At 48.5% G+C, this 25,336-nt stretch overlaps 1 protein-coding gene across 1 annotated transcript; it reads left to right on the forward strand.

Annotated features, from left to right (window-relative positions):
- Window positions 1-882: 882 nt before the first annotated feature.
- On the forward strand, window positions 883-19,113 carry CIMAP2 (ciliary microtubule associated protein 2). Its single transcript, XM_075003397.1, is given in 11 exon segments — window positions 883-932; window positions 5,209-5,296; window positions 6,307-6,399; window positions 6,401-6,478; window positions 6,656-6,772; window positions 9,460-9,597; window positions 11,371-11,514; window positions 13,874-14,038; window positions 15,105-15,233; window positions 17,320-17,450; window positions 19,017-19,113. Coding segments are annotated over 11 exon segments (1,230 nt in total).
- Window positions 19,114-25,336: the final 6,223 nt, after the last annotated feature.

Raw genomic sequence — 25,336 nt, forward strand, 5'->3', positions numbered from 1 at the left:
GGCCATGCAATGGGCTGTAATGGGTGCAGCAGGTGTGGGGTGGGGGCGGGGGCCATGCAATGGGCTGTAACGGGTGCAGCAGGTGTGCGGGGGGGGCTATGCAATGGGCTGTAATGGGTGCAGCAGGTGTGGAGAGGACACAGGCCATACAATGGGCTGTAACGGGTGCAGCAGGTGTGGGGTGGGGGGGTGGGGGCCATGCAATGGGCTGTAATGGGTACAGCAGGTGTGATGGGGACACAGGCCATGCAATGGGCTGTAACGGGTTAAGCAGGTGGCGGGGGGGCCATGCAATGGGCTGTAACAGGTATAGCAGGTGGGGGGGGGCAAGCCATGGGCTGTAACAAGTTAAGCAGGTGTGTGGGGGGGCAGGGGCCATACAATGGGCTGTAATGGGTGCAGCAGGTGTGCGGGGGGGGGGCTATGCAATGGGCTGTAACAGGTACAGCAGGTGTGGAGAGGACACAGGCCATACAATGGGCTGTAACGGGTGCAGCAGGTGTGGGGTGGGGGTGGGGGCCATGCAATGGGCGCAGCAGGTGTGCGGGGGGGGGCTATGTAATGGGCTGTAATGGGTACAGCAGGTGTGGAGGGGACACAGGCCATGCAATGGGCTGTGACAGGTCCAGCAGGTGGGGGGGCAAGCCATGGGCTGTAACAAGCTAAGCAGGTGTGGGGGGGCAGGGGCCATGCAATGGGCTGCAGCAGGTGTGGGGGGTGGGGGGCATGCAGTGGACTGTGCTGAAGTTCCATCTTCATGGGCTCAGAAAGGCAGGACGTGTATGGGGTTGTCATGGCATTGGAGTTCCGGAACAGCTGGGAGCTCTGTGTTGGGGTGGGGGCGGGGGGTTTCTCCATCCCTCTGCCCCTGGGCAGCAGCGAATGGCAGCACAGGGCTTTGCAGCTGCCCCCTTTGGCACTCAGACAGTCAGGTAAGTGCCCCACTGGCAGCCCCAGCGCGGACAGGCTCAGATGGCAGCTGACCGGGCTTTCCAGAGTCAGCACAGAACCAGGCTCAGCCCTGTCTGGTGCTGGCCCATCCTCACAGACAGTCTCTCCCATTCGCCCTGCACTGATCTCAGTCATGCACCCGTTCCTGCAGCTGCATCGCACGCACCCCTTGGCCCGCAGACCCACACAGCATGTGTGCGGCTCACACCGCCTGGCCTGGCCGAGATCTCGCACACATGAGTTCACGTGTTCATTACACACGGCCAGGCCAGGCACACGTGTCCACGCTGCCACGGGCGGGACTGGCTGAACAGGGGAGTTTCCAAGGAAACAGAAATAAGATTTGAAATGTCTGTAAAACACACAGCAGCCTCCCTCCTCCTGAGGGGTGGGGGGGATACTTCCACACGAAGCACAGGCGTCTCCTGAGGTCATTCAGATAGGTCTGCACACCTCCCTGCAGTTATTAGCCCCGCTCCCTCTCTCTCGCCCAAACATACACACACGTGTTCGTGCCTATACATTGCAGGCTCGTGCTTGGTACTTGGCCTATGCAGCAGTGGGTTTCTGTAACCAGACAATGATTCTGATGAGCCAGAACTCCAGTCTCTGAAGAATTTTTTCCTTCTGAAATAAGCCAGCAAGGCTTGGGGGCCCCGGCTACCCATAGGACTTCCCCCATTTGCGCAACCAGAGTGAATTGGATTTGAAAACACCACACTGAACTTGACGTCTGGAATGGCCTGGCCTGGGACTGATGATAGTTTTTAAAAGGCTACGCTCTGATTTCTGGTTCCCGGGGGCTAAGCTTGAGCTTTTGGGAACAGCCACATGTTTGGGGCAGAGGGGTGCAGAGCTGAGCCATGCCCCCCCAGGGGGAGCCCTTTAGAGCAGCAGTTCCCAATCTGGGGTTTGTAGAGCAGCAGTTCCCAATCTGGGGGGTGTCTGCAAGGGCATTGCAGGGGGTGTGTGAAAAAAATAAAAGATAAATGAAAATAATCATAGAAAATAAGTTTTAAACACAATGCCAAGTGACCACCACATTGTTATTTTTAAAATTAATTGTCTTCCAATAACATTATTAATTGCAGTCCGAAAATCTATGTTGTGGTTTCCTTTTTCATTTCACAAAGTGCACATAGCAGCTGACATGGGGGTTCGTGAATGATTTGCGGGGGGTGGGGGGAATGGAGATCCACACTAGTGAAAAGGTCGGGAAGCACTGCCTTAGGGCAGCGTTTCTTAAGTTGTGTTCCACATAATGCTGGTGTTCTGTGACCAATTTGCTCGTATGCAAGGAGTGTGCGGATGAATACATTGATGGGGCTATATTTTCTCTTATTAAAGCCAGACGCAATGTTACGCCTTCACCGCTCGGATGCCTGATTAAATTACTTCATTTTGTTTTAGCTGTATATGTTGCTGGTGGGGTTTTTTTTTTCGGGGGGGTCTTACAACAGTTTTAAAAAAAATTCATGAGTGTTCTGCATAAAAATATTATTGTTTGGAATTCTGTGGTCTCAGCCAGTTTAAGAAACTCTGCTCTAGTCAGTCACATTTCCTTCCCCTTCCCCACTTGCTCCTGCGGGGAAGCCATCAGTAACAGACCACGTTCCCCACATGCTGGCTCAGCTGTATTCACCGATGCCCCGGAGACCAGTAGAGTCAAGGCACTGCCTGCTGCCCCTCCCCCTCTCTCCCAACTTCCCTCTGCATAGGTGGGGGAATTCGGTGGTCCAACCAAAACCTTCTCTCTCCCTCCACACCAAGGCCAATGATCCAGGAAGGCTGCACAGAGGTGCGCCTGAGGGATCATATTCCCCTTCCACCTCTGCACAGCTGCGTAAGACTGCACCCCAGTCTGGCCCTGTGCTCGGCAAGGGTGCTCAGTTTGCATGTTTTTTTTTCAAATATACCTAATGTAGATTTAAGCGTTTGAATGGTGGTTTTAACAACACAGGGCTAGGGTTAGAGACTGGCCGAGACTGTCAGAGCCATGCAAGGGACTGAGAGGCACAGTTCATGAAAAGCTCTGCCATGCTATATTTTAACAGGGTCGATAGATTTTTTTTTTAAACCAGATTGTTAATCTAAACTACATTGAGTGGGGTTTGCCCCTACTTCTCCTCCTTATTTAATATGCCCTGTGTTATTTATTCAGAGCAAATGCCTGCTTCTGGCATCATTTAAAGCATACTCTGCCCGCTTGGAACGCTGTTGCTTGCATTGCCTTTACTTGCTCAGAATTGCTGAGCAGCAGGAGAGAGAGAGATTGTGTTTATTTAGCTCACAGAGCCACAAGTTTTCAATCTGCTAATAAAATCCAGAAACACTGCTACCTCAGGAGAGGCCCCGGTGGCCTGGAAATCTCTGAATCTGTCTAGTAGCGCTTGTTTTGACCTCCTCTGTGTAATACCTGGTGCTAAGACCCTGCTTCTGCAAACACAGGTGAGTAACTTGATTCGCATGAGCAATCCCTTTGAAGTCCTTTGACTTTTCACAGGGGAAGCATCTGCATGTTACAGTTTGCAGGGTTAAGGCCTCATAGATGACTTTTCACCTCCCAAATACTGTATGAGTATCAATTTATTTGAATTCGTTTAATTTGTGCACTGCAGAAACATCTCTTTAAATGCAGAGGCATTTGTTAAATGAAGAGCCAGATTTCTCAGCTGTTGTTAAAATGGAGCGCACCCCAGTTTACACCAGCTAAGGATGTGGTCTGAGTTTTTATTTTGGGGGCAGAAATTCTCCTGGCGATACACTGTGTTATTAGGGTTTCAGTGAGGGCTGGAGATGGTTAACCAGTAAGCCGCCCCCTACACAGAAGAGACTAACTGGAGCAGCCCCTCACCTGTTGTGGGCCCAGCCCAGGGGCACTGCTGATGGGTGCATGCCAGCCTGGCCAAAGCAGCCCTCGTCCCAGGGTGAGCCGGGGTGAGCCGTGGGCAGGGGCGCCTCAGCCTGGTTGAAGTGATCTCCTCACTCCCCCATTTAATCAGTTAACCAGTTAAAATTAACATTTGGTTGATGAACTAATGAAACAGGATTTGCCACCCCTAGTTTGAGGCCATGCTACTGCCAGAGGAGCTGCTTCCTGAACCAGGGTCGGGGGGGGCGGCAGTCCGGAACGACAACTGGAGCTCAGCTCCGAGTAGCACGTTCCTCCCTGCCATGGCCTGGGGGCAGCAGTTGCTTACACATCTCCCCTCACCTGCAGCCGGTGACGACCCAGCTCTGCCTGGCCTCCATTACCACCCCTCCAGAGCAGCCTCCCCTAAGCGTTTTCGGGCGGCAGACGGACACATTTGTGGGATGACATCGTTCTGTTGCCCAGGAGGAATTTATTTATATACACGTACAGGCCCTGTCTGCGCTTACAAAAAACTTCCATTTCCCCATTAGCATGGCCCTTTCGAAGAATACTAATGAGGTGCTGAAATGAATATTCAGCGCCTCATTAGCATGCCACCGGCCGCAGCAAGTGTAAAGTGCTGCGGTTCGCTTGCCTGTGGCTCGTCTACGTGGGGGTCCTTTTCGAGAGGACCCTGCCAAATTGAAATCAGCTGATGGGAATAAGGGGATTTCGATGTTGGCAGGGTCCTTTTGAAAAGGGTGAGCAAACCGCAGCACTTTCGAAGTGCTGCAGCCGGCGGCATGCTAATGAGGCACTGAATATTCATTTCAGCGCCTCACTAGTATTCGTCCATTTGGCCATGAGCATGGCCCTTTCGAAGGTTTTTGTAAGTGTGGACATGACCCCAGAGAGAGCTTAACGTTTCCTCCCATGCTTGTGACATCACACCACTTCACTGGTGCCTGATCGTTTTGGGGAAATTGACCAGAAGCAACTTAAAATGTGGAACTGGCCCCTGTGTTTTCCTTAATTTGCACAGCACGTCCGTTTAGGGCCCTGATCATGCACACAGTTAGCCTTGGGCATTGTATTTACTCCAGTGAGTGGTCACCTGCGACATTACTCACTGCAGAAAGTGTTTAGGCCTCAAACCTGCAGGTCCTTCACTTTCACTAATCCCTCAGAATGAATGGGACGATACACACAACGAAGCATGTGTGTCTTTGCGGTATTGAGTCCATAATAAAGGCCTGATGCAACATCTACCGATGCCCAAGTGACCCTTTCTGCTGACGAAACACAAACAATTTCTCCATGTTCACAGGACCAGGACCTTCTTCTGTAAAATTGGTTGTGCTTTCATCCAACATTTATTGTGTATTTACATCATCCTTTGCTAGATTTGACATGTCAGCCATGTAGCCGAAGTGTAAGAAACCAGGTACTGACACGCAGGTGCCCTACTGCAAAAAGGTCTCTTCAGAGTTGGTGAGTTGGTCTCTGTATCTCATGGACACAGCATGTATTCAGCTCTACATGCAGAACTGAACTAGGAATCAGACCTTTGGATTCTTTTTCCAGAATTAAATTTCCTTGGGAAATCTGAATGGATTCATTTCGCTGCTTCCAATTAATTCGATAAATGTTTTCTTATCAGTCCATTTAATAGAGATACAAGGGCAATGAAATCAATGAAGAGTTGCCCACTTTCCCGACCAGCCATGCTGTCCAGTCCGAAAAGCTGGCAACCCTAAATCAATGGCAAAACTGTCAATGTTCATGATATAGAATGAAGTTCTAGCCCAAGGGTCAATAACCTTTCCCAGGAGGAGTGCCAGAATTTGACCTTTTGATCTCTGTCTAAGGGCTGAATGCAGGTGGTAAATGAAAGCAGCAGAATGAATCCATTCAGATTTTTCCAAACATATGATTCAGATTTTTCATGGAAATTGAATTCTGGAAAGAGAATCCAAACAGCTTCATTAACGAATAAATGAAGCTGCAGAGCTTTACCGGTTAGGTGGGGGCTGGTAGCATTAGCTGGTCTTTTGCTAACCCACAGGCAGCCTGGCTTTGAGCAAGCTCCTGGTTGCATAAGGGAAGAGAGGTGGGGCTGAGCTGACACCTCGAGGGCCCATAAAAATCAGCTCGCGTGCCACTCTTGGCACCCGTGCCAGGGGTTGCTGATCCCTGCTCTATCCAACGTAATTTACCTCCCAGCATAATGTGTAGTTATAGGACCTTTGAATAGATTTCATGCGTCAGCAATGTATCCAACGTGCTAGAAATCTTGGCTCAGACTCTCAGCCAGTACATATTGTTGTAGCTCCATTAACTCTCACTCACTGGTTGCATGTAGAAAGGAAAATTTGCAAACATGTTTGGAATTCTTAGAATCTGATGCCCTGCTGCAGCACAACACTTTTCAGTGGTGTTGTACCAGTGTAAAACTGGCTTCACTTAAGTGTTTAGGTTTTAAACTTATGCTTCCCTTTTAGGGCAGAAAGTTAGGCCCAGGCACCTACAATATTGACCAGGGAAGCTTCAGCTCCTTTGTGCTGCTGGCGAAGGCTTCAAATTCTGGCGGGGCCAAAAGCACAGGCTGGGGCACAACTTACCCAGATGCCGCATTTTAATTTTAAGGAGCTGCTGAAGAAAAACAAGCATCTGGTGAGCTATGAATTTGACTTTTCCCTCTATGTGCACACAAGAAACCTGACTGTGGTTTAATCTTTCAAACTTTGAGCGACGTGGGATGCGTTGAAGGAGTGGTGGTGTGATTTGTTGGGCACATTAGAATTCTGGCTTTGTTCCTTCTAAACCCTTAAAAATCTTTTTCTCAACAAGAAAGAAAAACTGGGCCCAGGAACTTACAACATCAAACATTTCCTGCAAGAGACCCGACCTTCCAGTATTAGAGGTGTTTGTGACACTGGAGAAGAAAGATTTAAAGGCATAATTAGGGTAAGCAACATAGGTACTGCAGTAACTTGACAAGAAACATGCAAGGTAGATACTCTCCTACCTCTTGTTGCAGAGCTAAATATTATTATTGGATCACCTAGTAATATATGGATATGTTTTGATAGTATATAGACTAGCACGGCTATCTCTCTGTTACTAATAATACATGATACACAATTTTGGAGAAGCCAAAAAAAGTCCCCCTTTACAACTATGTGATATTTAAAAGTACAGTAGGTGGTATAAGAAATAATAAGGGTCAATAGCCAGTGATGCTTCCTGATAGCTGTTTGGTTTCCCAATCACTTCATTTGGATGAGCTTACCCCAGTAGGGTTAAGAATGCTGCTTTCTGTTCATTGGTGCCTGCCATAGTCTACTGATAGCTCAGACAAAATCATCTTAACTAGCAAGGGAGTAACGGAAAGGGAGCAGATGAGAGATCACTGATCTAGGGCAGAACCGAATCACAATAGCAGTGTTTTCTATTTCATGTAACTTAGGTGCCGTATTTATGGGTGATCTTCCCTGATGTCCTTGGGGAGTAGTGTTCCCCTAAGCTGACTGCTTGGGCAGCTACCCGGCTGATTAGCAGCGTGCCCACAGCTGACAGTAGGTGTTTCTACTAGTAGGACACATCCACACATTCCTTGGTGCACATAACACTATTTATTCCACAGATGGTTGGAAGAAAATTAGAAGGATTATTGCTAGTCAGTTCTGTGTACAGTACAGTTCTGGGACTGAGCCCTTTGTTTTGTGTCCAAACGGTGTCTATCATAATGCCCATCATACTACCTGAATACTGAATTAATCTGCAGTACCGGTGTGTTAGTGTATGTATTTATGAGTGCAAACACATTTTACATGGCCTACCTTCTATGAATCCAGAGTATATACACCAGATAGTGATGGTTAGTTTTTAAAATAACTTTTCTATAGAATAATGCTCTGCAAATATTCCCCTAGCCCCGGAACTCCATAGCAAAGACTTCTAATTCTCCCCGAACTGCGAAAGACAGCTGAAAGGTATTGACTGATTTTTACCACTCCAGGCTGGCCACTTTTGCCATCCCACACCTGCACTGCCTGGCAAAAGAAATTAAAAACGGGGTCATTGCAGAGAAGCATCCTTCCTCCCCAGGGACTGAGCAACAGTCAAATAGCTCCTCCGTAACCACGGCCCTAGAATATCGTGTTAATCGGATCCGTTCCCTAGCTGCATGACTGCTGATTTTACAGCTGTATGTGTGAATCAAGAGTGACTCGCAGTGGGAGCTTGTGTGAATCACAGCTGACTGTGTTTGCAACAGAGCAGCCTGTGCTGGCAAGGCTTGAGATGCCACTTACGTCACAGAATACGTAATTTCATACCTGGAGCATTTGCTTTTAAATCAGGCACCGTCAAGAGGCCAACTTTCCTTTTATTGTCTTGGGCAGAGGCAAAAATTGTACTTGATGTTAATCCTTTTACTGGGGATGAATATAGCAAGCTGTACCTGGTAAGGACCGCCGAACAGTAGGGAGGCAGTGTTAGCCAGTGGCTTGGTGGTGAGGGGATGTGGGGCTGAAATCCAGCCCCGCTGAAATCAGTGGAAGCTTAGCTGTTGACTTCAGTGGGGCCAAAACGTCACCCAGCGAGTCTGTTCCAGGCTCTACCATACACTGGTCCAGGGAGAAGTTCTGTCACTGCTCCGTGCCTCAATTTCCCCATCTGTTAAGCAATAATCCTCTTTGCAAAGGGCATTGAAAATCGAGTGTGAACACTTTATTCTAAGTCTTGGGTAATGGCTGCACCAAATTCTCCTTTTAGACTTTTATCCCCTGATTGATGCAATAGGAGAGGAGTAGAGGGCTGCATTCAGCCCAGAAGTAGACACCCAAGGAGACAGGCATTCCTGCAGGCATCAGAAAGACCCAGCATTTAATTCTGTGCTGCAGGCTGGAGGCGAGTGAGATTTGAACCTAATGTGGAGTTGGTTCACAGCTGTCTTTCAGGTCCAGCTGTAGCAAGTTTGCATAGGGGGCTGCGGGAGGGTGGGGGAATTGCTGGCTGAGTTGCTCTAAAAGGGGATTTGGTATTTGGTGTTCCTCCCCGGGATTTGCATTACATCATCTGGTGCTAGTGAGCTGGGGAACACCCTGTGGAACCTTCTGGCCCTTGTGTTCCCTTGCTCAGGGGCTACAGCGACAAGGTTGTCCATGGCCCTGGGATTTGGGAGAGGGAAGTGCTGCTCCCTGTTCCTCCAGACTTTGGGCAGATCACTTAAGTTCTCTGTACCGCTGTCCCCCATCTGTACCATGGGGCTGACATGCTCTGCCCTGCTCACAGGGGTGGGCTGAGGCTGCTGCTGATTGAAGATGGATTGCTCGCCTGATGAAAAGTGTACTGGAAAGAGCTAGATGTTGCCACTGGCATTTGCAGTCCCTGAGCTCCCTGGGAGGCACAGTGCCTCCATGGGGCAGCTTGTCTCCACAGAGAAATACCTAATAGCTGGGAAGGACTTCGGAGCAGAGACTGAGTCTTTGGATGTGTCTGTACCACCTGTCTCTGTAGGCCCAGGTCTCAGTTAGGGCCTCTGGGCATTAGAGAATTACAAAGAATCTTTCTCTGAGTGGCAGAATTTGGCTCTTTTTTGGCGGTTGTATCTATTTTCGTTAGCAATCATCTTGCTCTTATTTCTGCAGGATTGCTACCCAGGCCCCGGGACATATGGCAAGAATGGAAACCCGTATGCCCTGATGGAGGAGAAGCAGAGACGCTGGGCGAGCTCCCAAGGGATCATGGACAGCAAAACTGAAAAATGCGTCTTACCTCCTGTTGTGGCAAGGCTACACTATTTGCTTTTCATTCTGCCCCTGTGTAGACTTGCATATGAGCCACTGCCCAGGGCACAAGAGACCAGAAAGCATAAAAGTGAGGGCTCAATGGTAGCTGCTCCTTCAGGATACTTCACTACTGCAGACCCCAGCAGCATGGCCATGGGCTTGATCTCTTGGTCAATCAGGAGCCCTGAAACCTCAGGGAGGTGCCAGCATTTGCTGTTCTCAATAGAGAGGATGCAGAAGGCTGGCAGTTTTCACTGCCTGGCTGCAGTGAGTTGGAGAGAGGAGGGGAGGAGGGGTGGGAACACGGAGGACTGGGCAAGTGGCATCCAAGAGGAAAAGCCCATGGTCGTGCCTACACTTACGAAAAGCTTCGAAAGGGCCATGCTAATGGCCAAATCAAAGAATACTAATGAGGCGCTGAAATGAATATTCAGCGCCTCATTAGCATGCCGCCGGCCGCAGCAGTTCGAAAGTGTCACGTTTCACTCGCGCGTGGCCCGTCTCCACGGGGGTCCTTTTCAAAAGGACCCTGCAAACATTAAAATCCCCCAGCTGATAGGCATAAGGGGATTTTGAAGTGTGTCGTAAGTGCAGACGTAGCCCATGCGTTTTACCAGAAGAAGCTGAGACTTTCAGCCTCACAGGCGCTGTAGCGGAGACAACCCCCAGAGGCTTCAGCCAACCTCCATCAGTGGCTCCTCAGCACATCCCTCTGGTGGTATTGCCCCTTTGTGGGTTGCGCTGCCATTGGTGGAGCCTGCATGTCGACATTACGCGGAAGACTGGCCCGTTCGGGATCGAGCTTCCACAGTTCAATTTCACGTGCCTGGCAGGGACGTGCGAAATCAAACTATGTGGGGCCAGCAGCCAACCTCTGTACTCCTCAATATCATTAGGACTAAGGGGAGTCAATGGGAGAGTTTCTCCTGTCACCCTCCCTCTGTGAAGACGGCTGGGTAAGTCAATTGCAGATAAGTCAATTTTAGCTACGCAACTGCCATTGCTAGAATTGCACATCTGCAATTGACTCACCTGCCTAGTGCAGACCAAATGGGAGGTGGCCCCAGGCACTCAGTTTAAAGATGCCATGCTGAGGAACCACCCCTGCCTCTCTGATGGTGCAGATTTTAACTCAGGCCCTGGGAGCAATTTGCAATGGATGATTGGAAGAAACGGGGGCTACTGGTTAACCATTTGACTACTCAAGGATGAGCAGCATGACTGAGAGGCAACAGCCACAGGCAGAGCACACAGCTCTTTGAGGCAGGGTCTGCAGCTCAGCAGGTGTTTGGACAGGGCTAAGCACCACCGGGTTCTGATTTCAAGCTATGTCTACACTAGCCTGGAAAATTGACCCACTCAGGGACACACAAAAATCAACCTCTCAGGGGCTGCTGTTGACCCTTGTACTCCTCGCAAGAGACGAGGCGTGAGGAGGTCGACGGGAGAAACTCGCTCGTTGACCTTTTGCAGTAGGGATGGCCATGTAAGCCAGGTGCAGATAGGTCGACGTGAGCTGCACAATTGCTGTAGCTAGGATTGTGTACCTGCGGTCGACTTACTTTGCTGAGTGTAGACGTAGCCTCAGCGAGGGCCTCTGGGTGCTGCCGTCACATAGAACAGCAGTGTTGTCATTATTTAGCAACAAACCCGTAGTTAGTAAAAATTGGCTTCCACATGAGCAGGACCTCAGACTCTGCTGCTCAGTGCCACTCAGAGGGCTTACTAGAATTGTCACTGACGGCTGTTTCTGCACCCTGGTGATTTTAGGGAAGTGGTTTGGGACCAGCCACCTACAACCTCAAAAACAGTACCGACGAGATGTTGAAACGCGTGGTCAGTAAACGCGGCCCTTATGACATCTTCACAGGAGACAGGTCGAAGCCTATGATCTGTGGGCATTATGCTGCAGAAGTACGTACCCTTCTGAGAGGTTTGTGTGTTTAGTAAAACAGCCCTGTAGTGGTTACTTATGGAGTAACTTGTCCAGGGGGCTCAAGGGGGGTGCTGGGAGGTTAGGCAGCAGCTTTTGAAATCCCAGCCTTCCTGTTATTATTAATGAGGAAAACTGAGGGCCAGATCCGCAGCTGGGGTAAAGCAGTACAGCACCTTTGGACTCAGGGAAGTTACAATTCACTTGCAGACCTAGCCAAAAAGCTCACTTACTTTGGTTGCTGAGGCTGCGTTTACACAGCTGTACCATTGCAGCTGTGCCACTCTCCAGCCTACAGGCAGCTGCTGCATGCCAGCAGGAGAACTCTCCCGCTGGTGTAATTAACCCACCCACAACGAGCGGCATAACAGGAGAAGTGGCATTAGTTATGTCAGCAGGAGAACCTCCCCTGCCATCCTGGGCTGGCCGCACTAATGCTTTCATTGGTGACTCCCATTTGACAAGGGTGTGCTTTTCAGACCTCAATGACTACCGTTGTGTGGACCTTGGATTCTTCAACTGCGGTCTACAGACCACTAGTAGTCTGCTGCTGCCTGGCAGGTGGGCTGCAAGGCTCAGGGCTGACCCACCCAGCAGGGAGCCTGCGCTGGCACTCCAGCCCTGCTGCATTCCCTCCCCCTGCAAGGTTCTTGCCCAGCGCCTGCTCCCGGCTGAAGGCGGGGAAGGCAGCCCCGAGCCCCGTGCGCTGGCTCTGGCTTGCAGGGGAAAAAAAATGCGGCTCCCCCTCCTCCTGGCTGGCTGAACACAGTGCCGGAGACCACTCTCGAGCTGGATTTTGGCCAATGGGAGCGATGGAGGGTGGTACCTGGGAGTGGCAGGGACTGCCCTCCCCATGGCCATTTCCTGTACCTCCATTCTCCCCATGCAGTTCCCCAGCTCTCCCAGCCCTGGTCCACTCCTGAACCCTCCTCCTGCTCCAGAACCCCTGTCCTGCTCAGCTCATGGACCTCACACCTGCAAATTGCTCCTGGATCGTCCCCTCTAGCCAGACACCCTCCCCTCCATGTGCGTCCTGCACCCTCTCTCTTGACCCTACCTCCAGCCTGCTCCTGCATCCTCCCCGCTGGCCAGACACCCCACCCCCACCTCATTCCTGAACCCATCCAGCCTTCCAGGCACTTCACTCATAGACTGGGCCTGCACCCTTCCTCCTGGCCAGACTGCCACTCCCAGCCCACTCCAACACAATGAACCCCTCATTTTAGCCTCACCCCAGGAGGCTCACGAAACCCCAAAAGAGTTAATAGGGCCTGTGGGAAGCCCTGAAGCTTGGTCCTCCCTGTCTTCTCTCTCCCCAACCCCACTCCCTGCCTTGGGGCTGGAGCACCAGGGAGTGGGGTATCTCAGTTGGGGGCCACATCAGTGAGGATTTTTTTTGGAGCAGGGGGTTGCCTCATTTGCATGTCCCCTAACTGATTTTTTTTCTGTAGATCAGTGGCCCCTACCCAGAAAAGGTTCCTTATCCCAGCCATAAACAAAGACAAACATTGAAACCATTTTTTAAGGGCCTAAATTAATATTTCATTTTCTTTTAAACAAAGTTTGGTGAACTAACCTGAGAAAGGTAAAGTGCTTAATCTGTTTAATTATTTTTGATTTTGATTATTAACATTTCCTTTCTTAACGGGTAATATACAACCCTGGATGTTATAGCTCCAGTAGCCTAATATGAATGGTGTAGTATTCAAGGTATTCAGCGATAAACAAAGGCATTTTGTTCTCATGGGTGGTTGGCTGGTGGTCCACAAAAAGGTTTGCGTGGGGTGGGGTGGGCCACAGCCAAAACTTTTGAGAACGTCTGGTGTAGACAAGACCTTACTTGCTTGCTCTTTGGCCTTCATTTAATACAGACAATAAAAATAACTCACGGCTTCCCTCCTCTACTGACCTGGGGCTGGATTCAAACCAGGCACCAAAAGTGAACAAGCTTGCCTGTGGGCAGTCTTCTCCACTTGTTCTGGATTTCAGAACTGCTGTATTCCAGCTGCCTTGCAGCCCTGCAGCTTGGGGAGTGGCCCTCACTTGCTGGGACGGGGGAGGCAGTGGAGAACTTTTACGGCTCTCTGGAAAGCTAACCTGGCCTAGAGAGCCCATAGTGGGGCAGAGATGGTGCAGGGAGGAGGCGATCCAAGTCAGCGGGAAGGGAACTGAGTTGTCTCTGGACTCTGCATGAAGGTCTATGGGCTTTATCCAGCTGCAGTGAAGTGAATGGTCTCTCCCGGCTGGCTTCACCTGCGGCCTGGATTGGCCCCTGGAAGAGCAGTGCTCTTAGGAGCTAGGCCGTTGGGCCACACTGTCTCCTCTTGTTTGTCCCTTTAGAAGAAGTGCGTTGAGCTCAGCACCAGCACCGCCAAGGGCTTTGTGGAACTGCTGAACAGCAAGGACGCAAAGAGCAAAGGCGTTTTCAGCACTCTTGCTCGGAACCCCGGCTGCCCCACGGAGCGGATCTTCTGGGCCACACTCAGCCAGTGTCCACGTGCCACGGTCAGCAATGCCACGTTCCCATTCTCACCCCCTGGATGCGCTGTAAATGTTACTGTGGAGGACGCCCCCCTGCTGTAAATGCATCACATGGCATGGGGGTAGGGGGCTGTGAGGCCAAAGGGAGAGGCACGAAAACCACCAGGAGGGACCTCCAGAACTGGCACAGTCCCAGGGAACTCTGCAGGGAGTCGATGGGAGAAACTCTCCCATCAACTCTCCTTGTGCGATGGGAGCACAATCAGTGGATGATCTAGTGAGTCTTTGCTAGAACTGCTAAATGGCCCTGGAAGATTGCTCTCGGCAGCGTCGCGCTCCCAGGAAGTGTAGAAAGGGCCTTAGTTACGTGGCTACCAAAAGGATGCAACAGAATTAACTAGGCTCAGTCTACACTGATAGGCAGTGCTTGTCCTCATGGCTTAGGGAGGAAAGGACTTCCAGCCCCGCCCCCTGCCTGAGGCCCCGCCCCCAGTTTGGTCACTAGCCTCTCCCCAGGCCTCTCGTCCCACACGATGAGTCTGTGGGCCTCCAGATCAGAATAGCGCAGCCGCAGAGCTCCAGGAAGCCGGTTGGCAACGTGGCTGCAGCCTCCGCTGGCCTCAGAGCGCCGGGCAGCTGGTAGGTGGCATGGCTGCAGCCTCCCTTGCCCATGCAGCTGCAGGGAGCCACGACAGAGCTCCCAGTAGAGGATGGGCAGTGCCAGGCGGGGCAGTTTGGGAAGGCCTTGCCTGCCCCTGCTTATGATACCTGCTGCCTAGGTCTGCGCTGCTCTTTTACTGTGCTGCAACTTTCTGGCACAGGGGTATGAAGAAAACGCTCCCCTGCCCTGAGTGCAGCAAGTTACAGCGCTATAAAGCACCACTGAAAACTGCGCTCCCAGTGAGGTTACCGACGCCGCTTGTGAAGGTGGGTTACCTAGAGCGGCAGCACTTGATACTCTTAGGCGTAGAGGAGACAAAGCCTCCAGCCCCAATTCAGCAAGATACCTAAGCAGGCTCTGAGCTTTAAGCATGTGTGTTAGGTACCTATGCAAGTAGGGCAGCGATTTACGGTCGTCACGTTGTTGCAGTATGCTGTAGGGCCTGGCTCCCACGATCCCAAACCCATAGAGCGAGCCGAGTACTGCAATCAACCTCCATTTTGGTCATCTGCAAAGCGAGTTGACAGGAAGGCGTACCGCCTCTTTACTGGCAACACGGTGAGTGGGACTCCTGATCGTATTCCAGGCACCTTCTCTGGTGTGCAGCAGCTGTTAATCTTTCAGGGGGCAGAGCACGATGTACGCCCAGCAAGTCGCAGCCTAGTGCTGCAAAACCAGACTTCCTTTTAGCGGCAGCATCTTGGTGGGTTGGTGCAGCTGCACGGGCCAGGTTCAGTTTCTAGGGGTTCCTCTCCATCCATCCAACACAGCTGGCTCCAGGCCCCATTCAGTGATCTGGGAAATTCACGCACCAGCTCTGGGTGCCTCTGAGAGGCAGCGCTTCCCCACTCACAAGCACAGAGTCGCCTTCCAGGGCTCAATCTCATGAGGAATAAGGGAGGTTGAGGGGAGAGTTTCTCCTGTCGACCTCCCTCAGTGAGGGCAGCCAGGGAAGTCGACTGTGGATAAGCTGATTTCAGCTACGCAACTGCAGTAGCTGGAATTGTGTCTACTGTCGACTCTGGAGACCTGGCCTCAGTGTAGAAATGAAACTTGGAATACAAAAGAGGAAAGTAGCTTGGCATTGATTTGTTATGAATGTTCTTTATGGTGTCATGCCAAGGCTACGAGTAAATCTCAGCCCCCAAGTAAGTTGGCAGTGCCCTCTTCCTCTCAGGTTCTGTAGTCCAGCAACCCCAATGTCCCCTTCACATGCCCAAACTTTCTCTGCACCCCTCTCACAACTGCTGCCCATGGCAGACTCAGAGCTTACAACTGCCTCTGCAGGGTTCACCTCCCGTCTTGAGCAGGGGAGGTAAAGCAGCATCTTATTCCACTGGTCACTCGCCAGCCACCTGCTACTCACTGCTGTCCACCACACCCTGCTGGCCACCCGTTGTACCACTGCTGCTCCCACTGGGCAACTGCTCATGACTTCCACTACCTTGTGGTGGATTTGGCTCTGGGCATAGCTCAGTGATTTCAATTCTTGGCCCTACGCAAAGTCCAGCCACAAGAAGTCTCCAGCATCCCCTGGAGTAAATGTAAAGGTATAAAAGAGACTCCTCCTGGAGCCTGTTTTAGCTCTGCCATTGAACAGGGAGGAGAAACAGGCTGAGCCAGCCATACAGCTCATGCCTGGAGGGAATGTCGCCTGCTGGTTCAGGGCCCTGCCCACCCCCTCTAGATTCTCAAGGGTCCCTTGTCTCTCCAGAGTTGTTTTAAACTGGTTGTTTAATGGGAATCTGATGAAGTGGGGCTTACCCATGAAAGATCATTACCTAATAAATACAATTGTCAGTCTTTAAGGTGCTACAGGACAGCTTGATCTTTTTGTGCGTGAAACTACAGACTAGAACAGCCACCCCTCTGAGATTAAACTGTCTCCCCCTCATTTTGGGAAAACGGGTTAAACACACTCTGTGTCTTCTGTGTTCCCACAATAATTGCATCAGTTGAATATCTAGATCTAAGCACTCAGGAACAAACTGTATTTACATACACATGCCCAGAATTTCTCTCCCATGCCAGCAGGTTGTAATGGCAGCATTCCTTCATATCATTCTTGCATCAGGTAATAATCTTCTCTAAGTTCCCACAGTGAACTAGAACAAAGCCTGAAGGGCACAGAGAAGACAGAAAATGCTTTGATGCGAAGTAGTCCCAAGAGCTAGGGATGAGGAGCCAACTTTCAAGCAATTTCTGCCTTCATGCCAAAGGGCAGGCAACAGGCAATTTGAAAAAGAACTAAAAGGATTGCTCAGTAACGGACGCAGGAACTCTGCTGATTACACTGTATGGTAACAGTGCTAAAAAACGGAACTTGACTAGCGTTAGTTCTATGTTTTTGGGGAAAATCACATCCTAAGGGAATGATACCCAACATCTTCAGAGAAATCGGAACCCCGGGATCTGATTATGATGGTTGTTGTACAAACTCTGAACTTAAATGGAGGAATCAGGCCCTAATTCCTCCATTCCCAAGTATCAGAGCTGGTGGTAATGATTGTTGATAAATATTTGAGGATGTTTTCAAATGGATACCCTAATCCTGTTGCCATTGTAATCATGGGCAGAACTTCCCTGGCAAACATACGCCTGCACCTTTAACAATGCGGAACTGCGTCTGACTTTCTTTGTTCAGAACCCAGTCGGTGTTGGTCGCTATGACATCACAAAACATGAAAAGTGCAAGTGGAATACTAGATACCGGTCACTTTACCAATGTGAAACACGACGTTATTTGAGTAACTTGGAGCGGGATGCCTACTTACTGTAAGTGAACTGTACTACGGGCAGTGTCAAGCTAGTGGTATGGGACAGAACCTCACTAATCCCAACCAATGACCAGGAGACCCAGTATAAGTGACGGACTCTTGAAGATTGTTAAGTGAGGGCCAGGGTTGCAGCCATCAGTATATTCATGGACAGTCCGTAAAAATGATTTAAAATTGGACCTGTCTGTAAGATCTGTAACAACATTTAGCTTTCAGTACCTGGGAGTCAGCAATTCCCAGGGCAGAGGCAGAGGGGAAACTCCTGTCTAGCACTCCCTCTGAGTTACTGCTGGCTGGCAGGCGCTGCTTTTCTCCACTTCCAGCTTTGAATGCTTCTTCAGCCTCACTAGCGTCAACACAGCAGCAACTTTGGGTGGCTGTGTGTGCAACATCTGCCCCTGCCCCTGCGTGGCTAGAGGATACAGGGCACAGGATACGGCGAACTGGGCATAGCAGCCTCCCATGGTCACTTATATATGGGAAATAAATTAATTTATAGAATCAAGGAACTGGAAAGGACCTCAGGAGGTCACAGAGTCCAGTCCCCTGTCACAGCAGGACCATCTACATCACCCCTGACAGATGTTTATCTAAGTTGTCCCCAGGTACTTGAAAGCTGTTATGAAATACATTTGAGGCCCCAACAATGATCAAACTCACAACTCCTGGTTTACAAGGCCAGTGCTCTAACTGAGCTGTTGGAGATAAAAAACAGTTAGACCCTTCCTGGGCTGTTGATGTTGCTGTAGAACTGGTTGGGGGTTCAGGGCATGGGCCTCCAGCTGTTTTAGGAAGGATGCAGTCTAAATGAAAAAAAGCAAACCTAGTAAACTGCAGCTCACAAGGCTGTCTGGGATTACCCTACAGTTCCATGCAAGAGTTCAGTAATCTCTGTGGAGGGGACTGGGGCAAAGGACCCAGTCTGAAGGCCCTAGGCTCAAAAGAAAAACCAAGGAAGTCCCTCCACTTCTTAGACTGGTCAGAGAGCAGAGGCATGTCAGCAGCTTTCCTGCTAAGCAGCACCTCAGTGCCAACCTCTGCTTGAGTTTGTAACCTCGCTGTTTAAGGCCCCACCTCTCTGACAAGCCTCCCAGGTATACTATGTTGAGGTTGATCATTCTTGGATTTTAACCCTTCCTGCTGGGGGCGGAGGGGGCAGGAGTGGGAGGAATCTGCCCCTCCATAGTGAGGTAGTATCAGTTATGAACCCTCACTGCAGTTCTCTGCTTTGGAGCAAGGATTGGTGAGGTTCTGGTGTAGGACTGAGCAAAGGGTTAGCATAGTTCTGCTAAGATCTGTTTACTTTTCCCCTCTTGAGCTCTAAGAGAGTTGTTTGACCACTGTCTGCGCTGGGATTACAAAGATGTAACTAAGGGCAACATTTTATGCTGCTTAAACGAGGGTTTGCTGGCACATTTTGAGATGAGCCAAGAGAAGCTATTCACTGCATAGTTAACTGTCGAGCTTGTAATAACTTTATTTTCCTAAACGCAAGCTAAGACTGAAGAGAGATTAATACTGTCAATAATTGGTGCGTGCTTGTTTTTTCCCTCCCCTTTTACAGACAGCGGATCACCCCTGTTGACAGGCGGCCTTGGAACAGTTTGGTTTCTGCTGCAACTGATACAGACACTTCTGTACAAGCCCTTGCTGCTACTTAAAACTAAGTGCATCCTGTCAAGCGAAGGCAGGTGGAGGCACTTTTAATAAATATTGGTTATAAGAAGGGAAATATTTGCAATATACAATAGAGCTGCACAGGAGTCTAAAACAACCTTCAAATTTTCCTCTGAAAAAACCAAACAAACCCCACCAGCCATCTTACTTTTTCTTTCTGCGATTGTAATTATTTTTACCTTTGGTTGTATATACATGGCATAATTTATGAAGAGGATATATGGCAGGATTTTTGATAGGAGTGCTGGTAGGTAGCTCTTTCAATATCAAATACTTCCTCTTCCACCAAATTACTTACTTCAGGAAATGGCTTTTTTTTTGTACTCTCAATGCTGTGCTCTATATTGCAGCTAATGGCTTTTGTTCTCACACCGAGCAACAGAATTGGCCAAAATCAGTACAACACAAGTGGAGTTACGTTCCTCAAAGGATGTCTGTTACATTGATTGAGAAAAGGAGAGCCCAGGTGTAAATTTCAGTGACAAGCTTAAATCCTCCATACCCTACTTTATCAGTCAATCACATTTTTTCACACAGCAAACCTGCCAACAAAGTAGTTTTACACAGATCAGAAGTGAATCAGTAACAATACTTCATTTTCTATTTTGTCTGGGAATAGTTAAAAGATTCTTACCACAAATTTAAAGCAAATAAGATATTAAAAACATATGCTTCTTATACATATAACAGACACAAAAGCAACATAACTTACCCAAATCATACAGCTTGCCAGTCTCAGGAGGGAGAATAGAATCCAAAACACATACTCAACTATCAGACTAACTCAGTATACAAACTAGCATTTGCAGCCATGTTGGGAAAAGGGGATAAGCATGGGGGCTTACGAACCATGGACATAAGGGGGGAAGATCAATGGTTGTGTTTAACATTTCTTGTATGTGTTTTATAGGTAAGCATTTGGTAGAGGCTGTACTGCTCTTTTCAACTTGTCTAGCCTTGGTTACAAAACACTTCAGATGAAAGGTTTTATATAAGCATAAACTATTATTTTGGTTATAGGACTGGTTGGCCCAGGCAAGAGCTGCTGTGTAGTCAGGGGATTAGGGAGAGAGCAGTGGCAACAGAACTAAATTCAGAGGTATCATTTGACACCTCGTCCCAAGCAGCACTGGAGAAGGTCACCAAGTGTTGCTGGTCGGAAGTGAGAATGAATACAGGTAAGTACTGGAGGGAGTGCAAAAGTGAACAATAATAAACATATCTTTGGCACACAGGGATCACCTTTGCACAGTGTAATAACGTGTATGCCAGCCTACAATAATTAAGTTTAGCCATAATTTGATGTTAATTGTAGCTGATTAGGCATGCTAATTAGTCAGCAATTACTCTTTGTGGAAGGCATAATTGAACACAGGTAAAAAAAATGTGTGATTATTACAACAGAGTTAAGGGAAAGGTTGGGCCCTCTAGGGAAAGTACGATGGAGATACCCATACTTACTGGTGGGCAAGTGCAGACTCTGTGGTATAATAAGAATCAGGGCCTAGATCCACTGTGAAACTTAAGTGCCCAACTCTGATTTTTAAGCACCAATGTGATTCACAAAGCTCTCACTTGGCTACATTCAACTCTATGGACACTAAACACATTTGGCACCTAAGTTTTGCAGTAGAAAGTCCCTAGGCATCTGTTTCTGCCTCTGGGCATGCACACTTCTGCTTTGCTCTATGTGTCCAGACAACTATCAGCAGCCTAAGCTCCAGAGAAAAGATAGGTGCTACTTTGCCTAAGTTGTGTGTAGGGCCTGATCTGTTAGGCAAGTTCATAAACTGCCTGGCACCACACAAAATGAGGTGGTCATTCCCAGTGGTTAAAGCACTCACTCAACCCTAGCTCTCCCTCTGCCAGAGAAGAAGTTTGAACAGGACCCTCTTCCCCACTCTCAGCTGCGTGGCTGAATCACTGCACTTTGGAATATTCCAACGCAGGGCTCCCTAATTCTTCTCTTGAAGTTGTCGGGCTCTCACAATGCTGTGTGCAATCAGCATGTACTTCACAGATGCCCTTGCTTCAAGTGTGTGTCACCTCTGCTTTTGCCAGGTGCTGTTTGATCCTCCCCTCTGCTCCAGGATTGACCCCCACTCCACCCCTTCCCTCAAACCCAACCTGGCCTACTCCCTGCCTCCTCTCCATCTCGCTTAGAGCTCGAACACAGTAAAACAACTGAATCACGACATTCCAGAAGTACTGTGAGGGAGGGTGAGGAATAGGTAAGTGCGGGGCCTCCAGCATGAGAAAGGCACGGGCGAAAGACACAGGAGGGGTTCCCTCATGCTGCAGGCTGGTTGCCCACCACTGCTTATACCTCTAGACTAAAGCTCAAAAGGGAACTTCTCCACCTGCTGGGCTGTTTCGTATAGTTAGGGAGCCAATGAGCATGGCTACCAGATCAGGACCTGCACGTGACTTGGGCAGAGGAGTACCTACCTTTCCCCTATCTTCTTGAACATCTTGGATCACAAGCAGAGATAAGTGACTGTCTCTATGAGAGGAGCAGGGTTTAGGACACATCCTTCTCATCAATACCATCCTTTGGCTAACAACCTGGCTTTGTGCACTGCATTCTCACTATGTAGGAGCACAGGTATGGTACATCATGGTTTGTGGCTGACTGGTATTTCTGTGATTTTCTAGGGGCCTAAGTCCCTTTTGTAGACCTGAGCCCAAGAGTTAATGGATTTACAAGTCAGAGCCAAAAGGCTTTGGACTGTTCAGATGACTGGGCCATCAAATGGCAAATTCATCATAGTTTGGAAAAAATGTAAGACTAGGCAGTCTCACAGCCCAGAACCAATGTAACCGATACATACCATAATGATCAAGAAGGTCTGTGTTAACAAAAGAAAATTGCTGAGGCTTTCACTCTATTGTAATGTTCAACTGAAGAGTACTTTAAGGAGACACAGAATGAATCCACTATGCCTGCAATTATTGAACCATATCTGGAACGCTGATCATATTGACAGGGAAGTTAAAGATATTTGGGTCAATATTTATCCAAGGAGGAACTAAAAATCTAAGCCCCAATCCTGCATGCCACACTTCATGGATGAGCCCTCGTCCCAAGAAGGAGCCCCACAAATTTCAGCCTCAGTCTTTCAACAGTCTCACTACTGGCTTATCTACGCTACCATGGAACAGCAACCTCCTCAGGGTAAATCTTCCAGGGTTCACTTTTGCACGCCTACTCTGGACGCGTGAAATCGAGCTCTCAGGGGTTGCAGTTGACCCCTGTACTCCTCGCAAGCCTCAAGGAGTAAGAGAGAAACTCTCCCATCAACCTTCCCCAGCGTGTAGACAGACAAGTTACCCGAGCACAGACATGTCGATTCTAGCTATGTAATTGCCATAGCTAGAATTGCATATCTGTGTCCACTTTCTTGGTCTAGTATAGACATAGCCAAAGTTCTATAATTTCCAAATAGCTTTCCTTTTCTCAGCAATCCTTGTGACAGTGCCAAAAGTGCACCAGACAACAAATCAGTTTTTTTAAACATTTTATTTAGTCACCCATAAGAAATAACACATCAGCAGTACAACTGGTTATATTTTTAATTGTAACAGCTCAAAACAGCCAAGAATTTCAAACTCCATCAGCAGCTATGTGCACATGAGAAAGAGAGTTTGTGTTCACAATAACCATAGACACAACATTAAAATAACGCTGTACCAGAAGTCTGCAGACGCAAATTATGAACACGATCTATAACTGAAGACCATCAATACCTACATTAGAGAGACACTATTTTGATTGAATATTTTTGCATATCCTTTATTTTTGCCTTGTAAAAGCTAAGTGAACCAATTCTCACTCAGTGCAGAGCATCTTACAGCTAACAGGTGAAATCACGTCTCTGCTACGAGAAAGGGACAAGTTGTTATGGTGCTGCCCCACGAGCAGACTGCAAGGTGGATTGTGAGATTGTGATGCAGTTACAATATGTATTCCCAGTACTCCTTGCTCCAAGGTCTATACCTGGTATCCCAAACATTCTCTGAAATGCTAACAAAGCTGTGCTAGCTTGAACATTGGAATGGGAGCTGAACACTGGCCCCACCCATTTTCACTTATATGTGGATGGAGGGGAATGTATGTACTCTGCATTAGTTCTGTCTCTCCCTGGATGAAACATACAATATGGGCAGCCCACATAGGACCATAAGGAGACAACTTATTCCCCTTTTGCTGGTGCTGCAATGCAGGGCACTAGATTGCAACTTGATCCACTGTGCATTTCTGAAAGTGAATGACCAAGTCTAGTTTGATTACTGCCAAATCAGTGGTTTAATCTGCATTATAAATGTCCATTTCTCTCAATAAGCAATCGTTGGTTTAGCATTGAACTAGGACATAAAAGGAATCTCTCCCTCCATGGCAATTGTTTTATAATTGTTTTCAAATTCTGCAAGTACATATAAGCCCAAAGAACATTAAAACAGCACCTTTGAGTAGTTTGGATCAGATGTGGGCTCAGTGTAAAAAATATTGCATTTGGTTCAGTATCAAAACTCTTCCCTGCTCATGAAACACACTCTTGAAGCAAAAAAATTGGTACAGCTCGATTGTGATATAAGAAAAGGGCTTAAGTAATAAGCACTCTGCAGATTTTTCTAATGTTATTTCTTTTCCAGTTTGTTGAAGGTGTCTTTTCTAAACCTACAACCCAACCCAGTTAAAATGCACAACTAAAAGTTTACTCTGGTCAGAGCCACTTTGTATATTTCAAACTTCCTCTACATAACTGGGTTTTAGGTTGTCTCCTACACTTATCATCAATATTTATTCAAATGGACCTTATATAACTAAAGCAATAATTTTGACAACAGTCCTTTAATTTTCCCTCTCCACCCAAAGTCAGGAATAGAATGGTCTGGAATGAATGGCCCATGTCTTCTCCAACTAAATACTTATAAGGCACCACAATTAAGAGTCATAAAAAAAGAAAATAAACCCCATGACAAGTAACAAATTGTAGTTTACATTTGTCTGTAAGGAACAGCAGCAGAAAATTTCAGTAGTTTAGGATGCCAAAATGTTTCTTCATCAATTCATATTAATTATATACAGATCACTAACCGACAAGATCTCTAAAACTCATGACCACTTACCCATTTGCAAACAGAATCAATACAAATCAGGTGGGCACAAGCTAAATAGATTTCCTTTAAACTTTGATATTCATGTCTGAAATTATGACATTTGTCAGTGCCCATCTCCCTGCATTACTAAAATGAGCATAGTCTGAACATTGCTATAACTATCTCTAAGTTGTGTTAACTTTTGATTTCTCTTAAATTTAAACCCAGTACCAGTTACTGTTTAAAACAAAGAGTTTTAAAGTCATAATTAATTTGAAAATAATTCTCTCAACTTTGGCACCTATTTTTGTGACCTTTTGACCTGCCTCAGATATACTTGAAAATAAATAACTAATTTACTTAAGTATCTTTGTCTTTCCAAACTTTTCTGTTAGAAACAGAGTACGGTCTCAGAGTACATGAACCCAGAGTACATGACCCAGTTCTTAAGTGGCTGACCCACCGATTCCTACAGTAAACCCTGGAAATATGTGATTTCCAGTTGCACTTAACTCGTGTCCTCCCCCCACCTGCCCTGGCTCAACCCTCCCGGCTCCACACGGCCCTGGCTCAGACACACTCATCAGCTCCACTCACCACCTACGCATAGCTCCTGCTCACCCCCCACCCTGCCTCTGGCTCTAGCTAACCACCCTTCAAGTGTGACTCTGACTCAACCTCCCCGGTCCCCTTTCAACCCCCCTGCTAGGTCACCACCTGCATGCAGCTCCGTCTCGCCCCCCATCCCCACGCCCAGCTCATCACCCCTCATGCGCAGCTCTGGCTCAACCCTCCCCCTACCAGCCCTGGTTTAAACCCCCTGCATGCAGCCCTGGTGCAAGCCCATTCCATGCGCAGCTCTGATTGAAGACCCCTGCCCTGGTTCAGACCTCCACCACCACGGCTCCAGTTCAACCCGCCCTGGTTCACACCCCCTGCGGCCTGGCTCATCAATGAAGCAGGGCTCCGCCTCACCACCCCTGCGCATAGCTCCAGCTCAACTCCACCCCTCACCCCCCTGAAGCCCTAATTCTCCCCAGATTTAATCCTCCCTCCCCCACCCACCTCCCACAGCCCCAACCCACCGCCAGGCTAACCCTCCCCAAC

Source organism: Carettochelys insculpta, chromosome 9 (genome assembly GCF_033958435.1).
Source record: "Carettochelys insculpta isolate YL-2023 chromosome 9, ASM3395843v1, whole genome shotgun sequence".
Classification (NCBI taxonomy): domain Eukaryota; kingdom Metazoa; phylum Chordata; order Testudines; family Carettochelyidae; genus Carettochelys; species Carettochelys insculpta.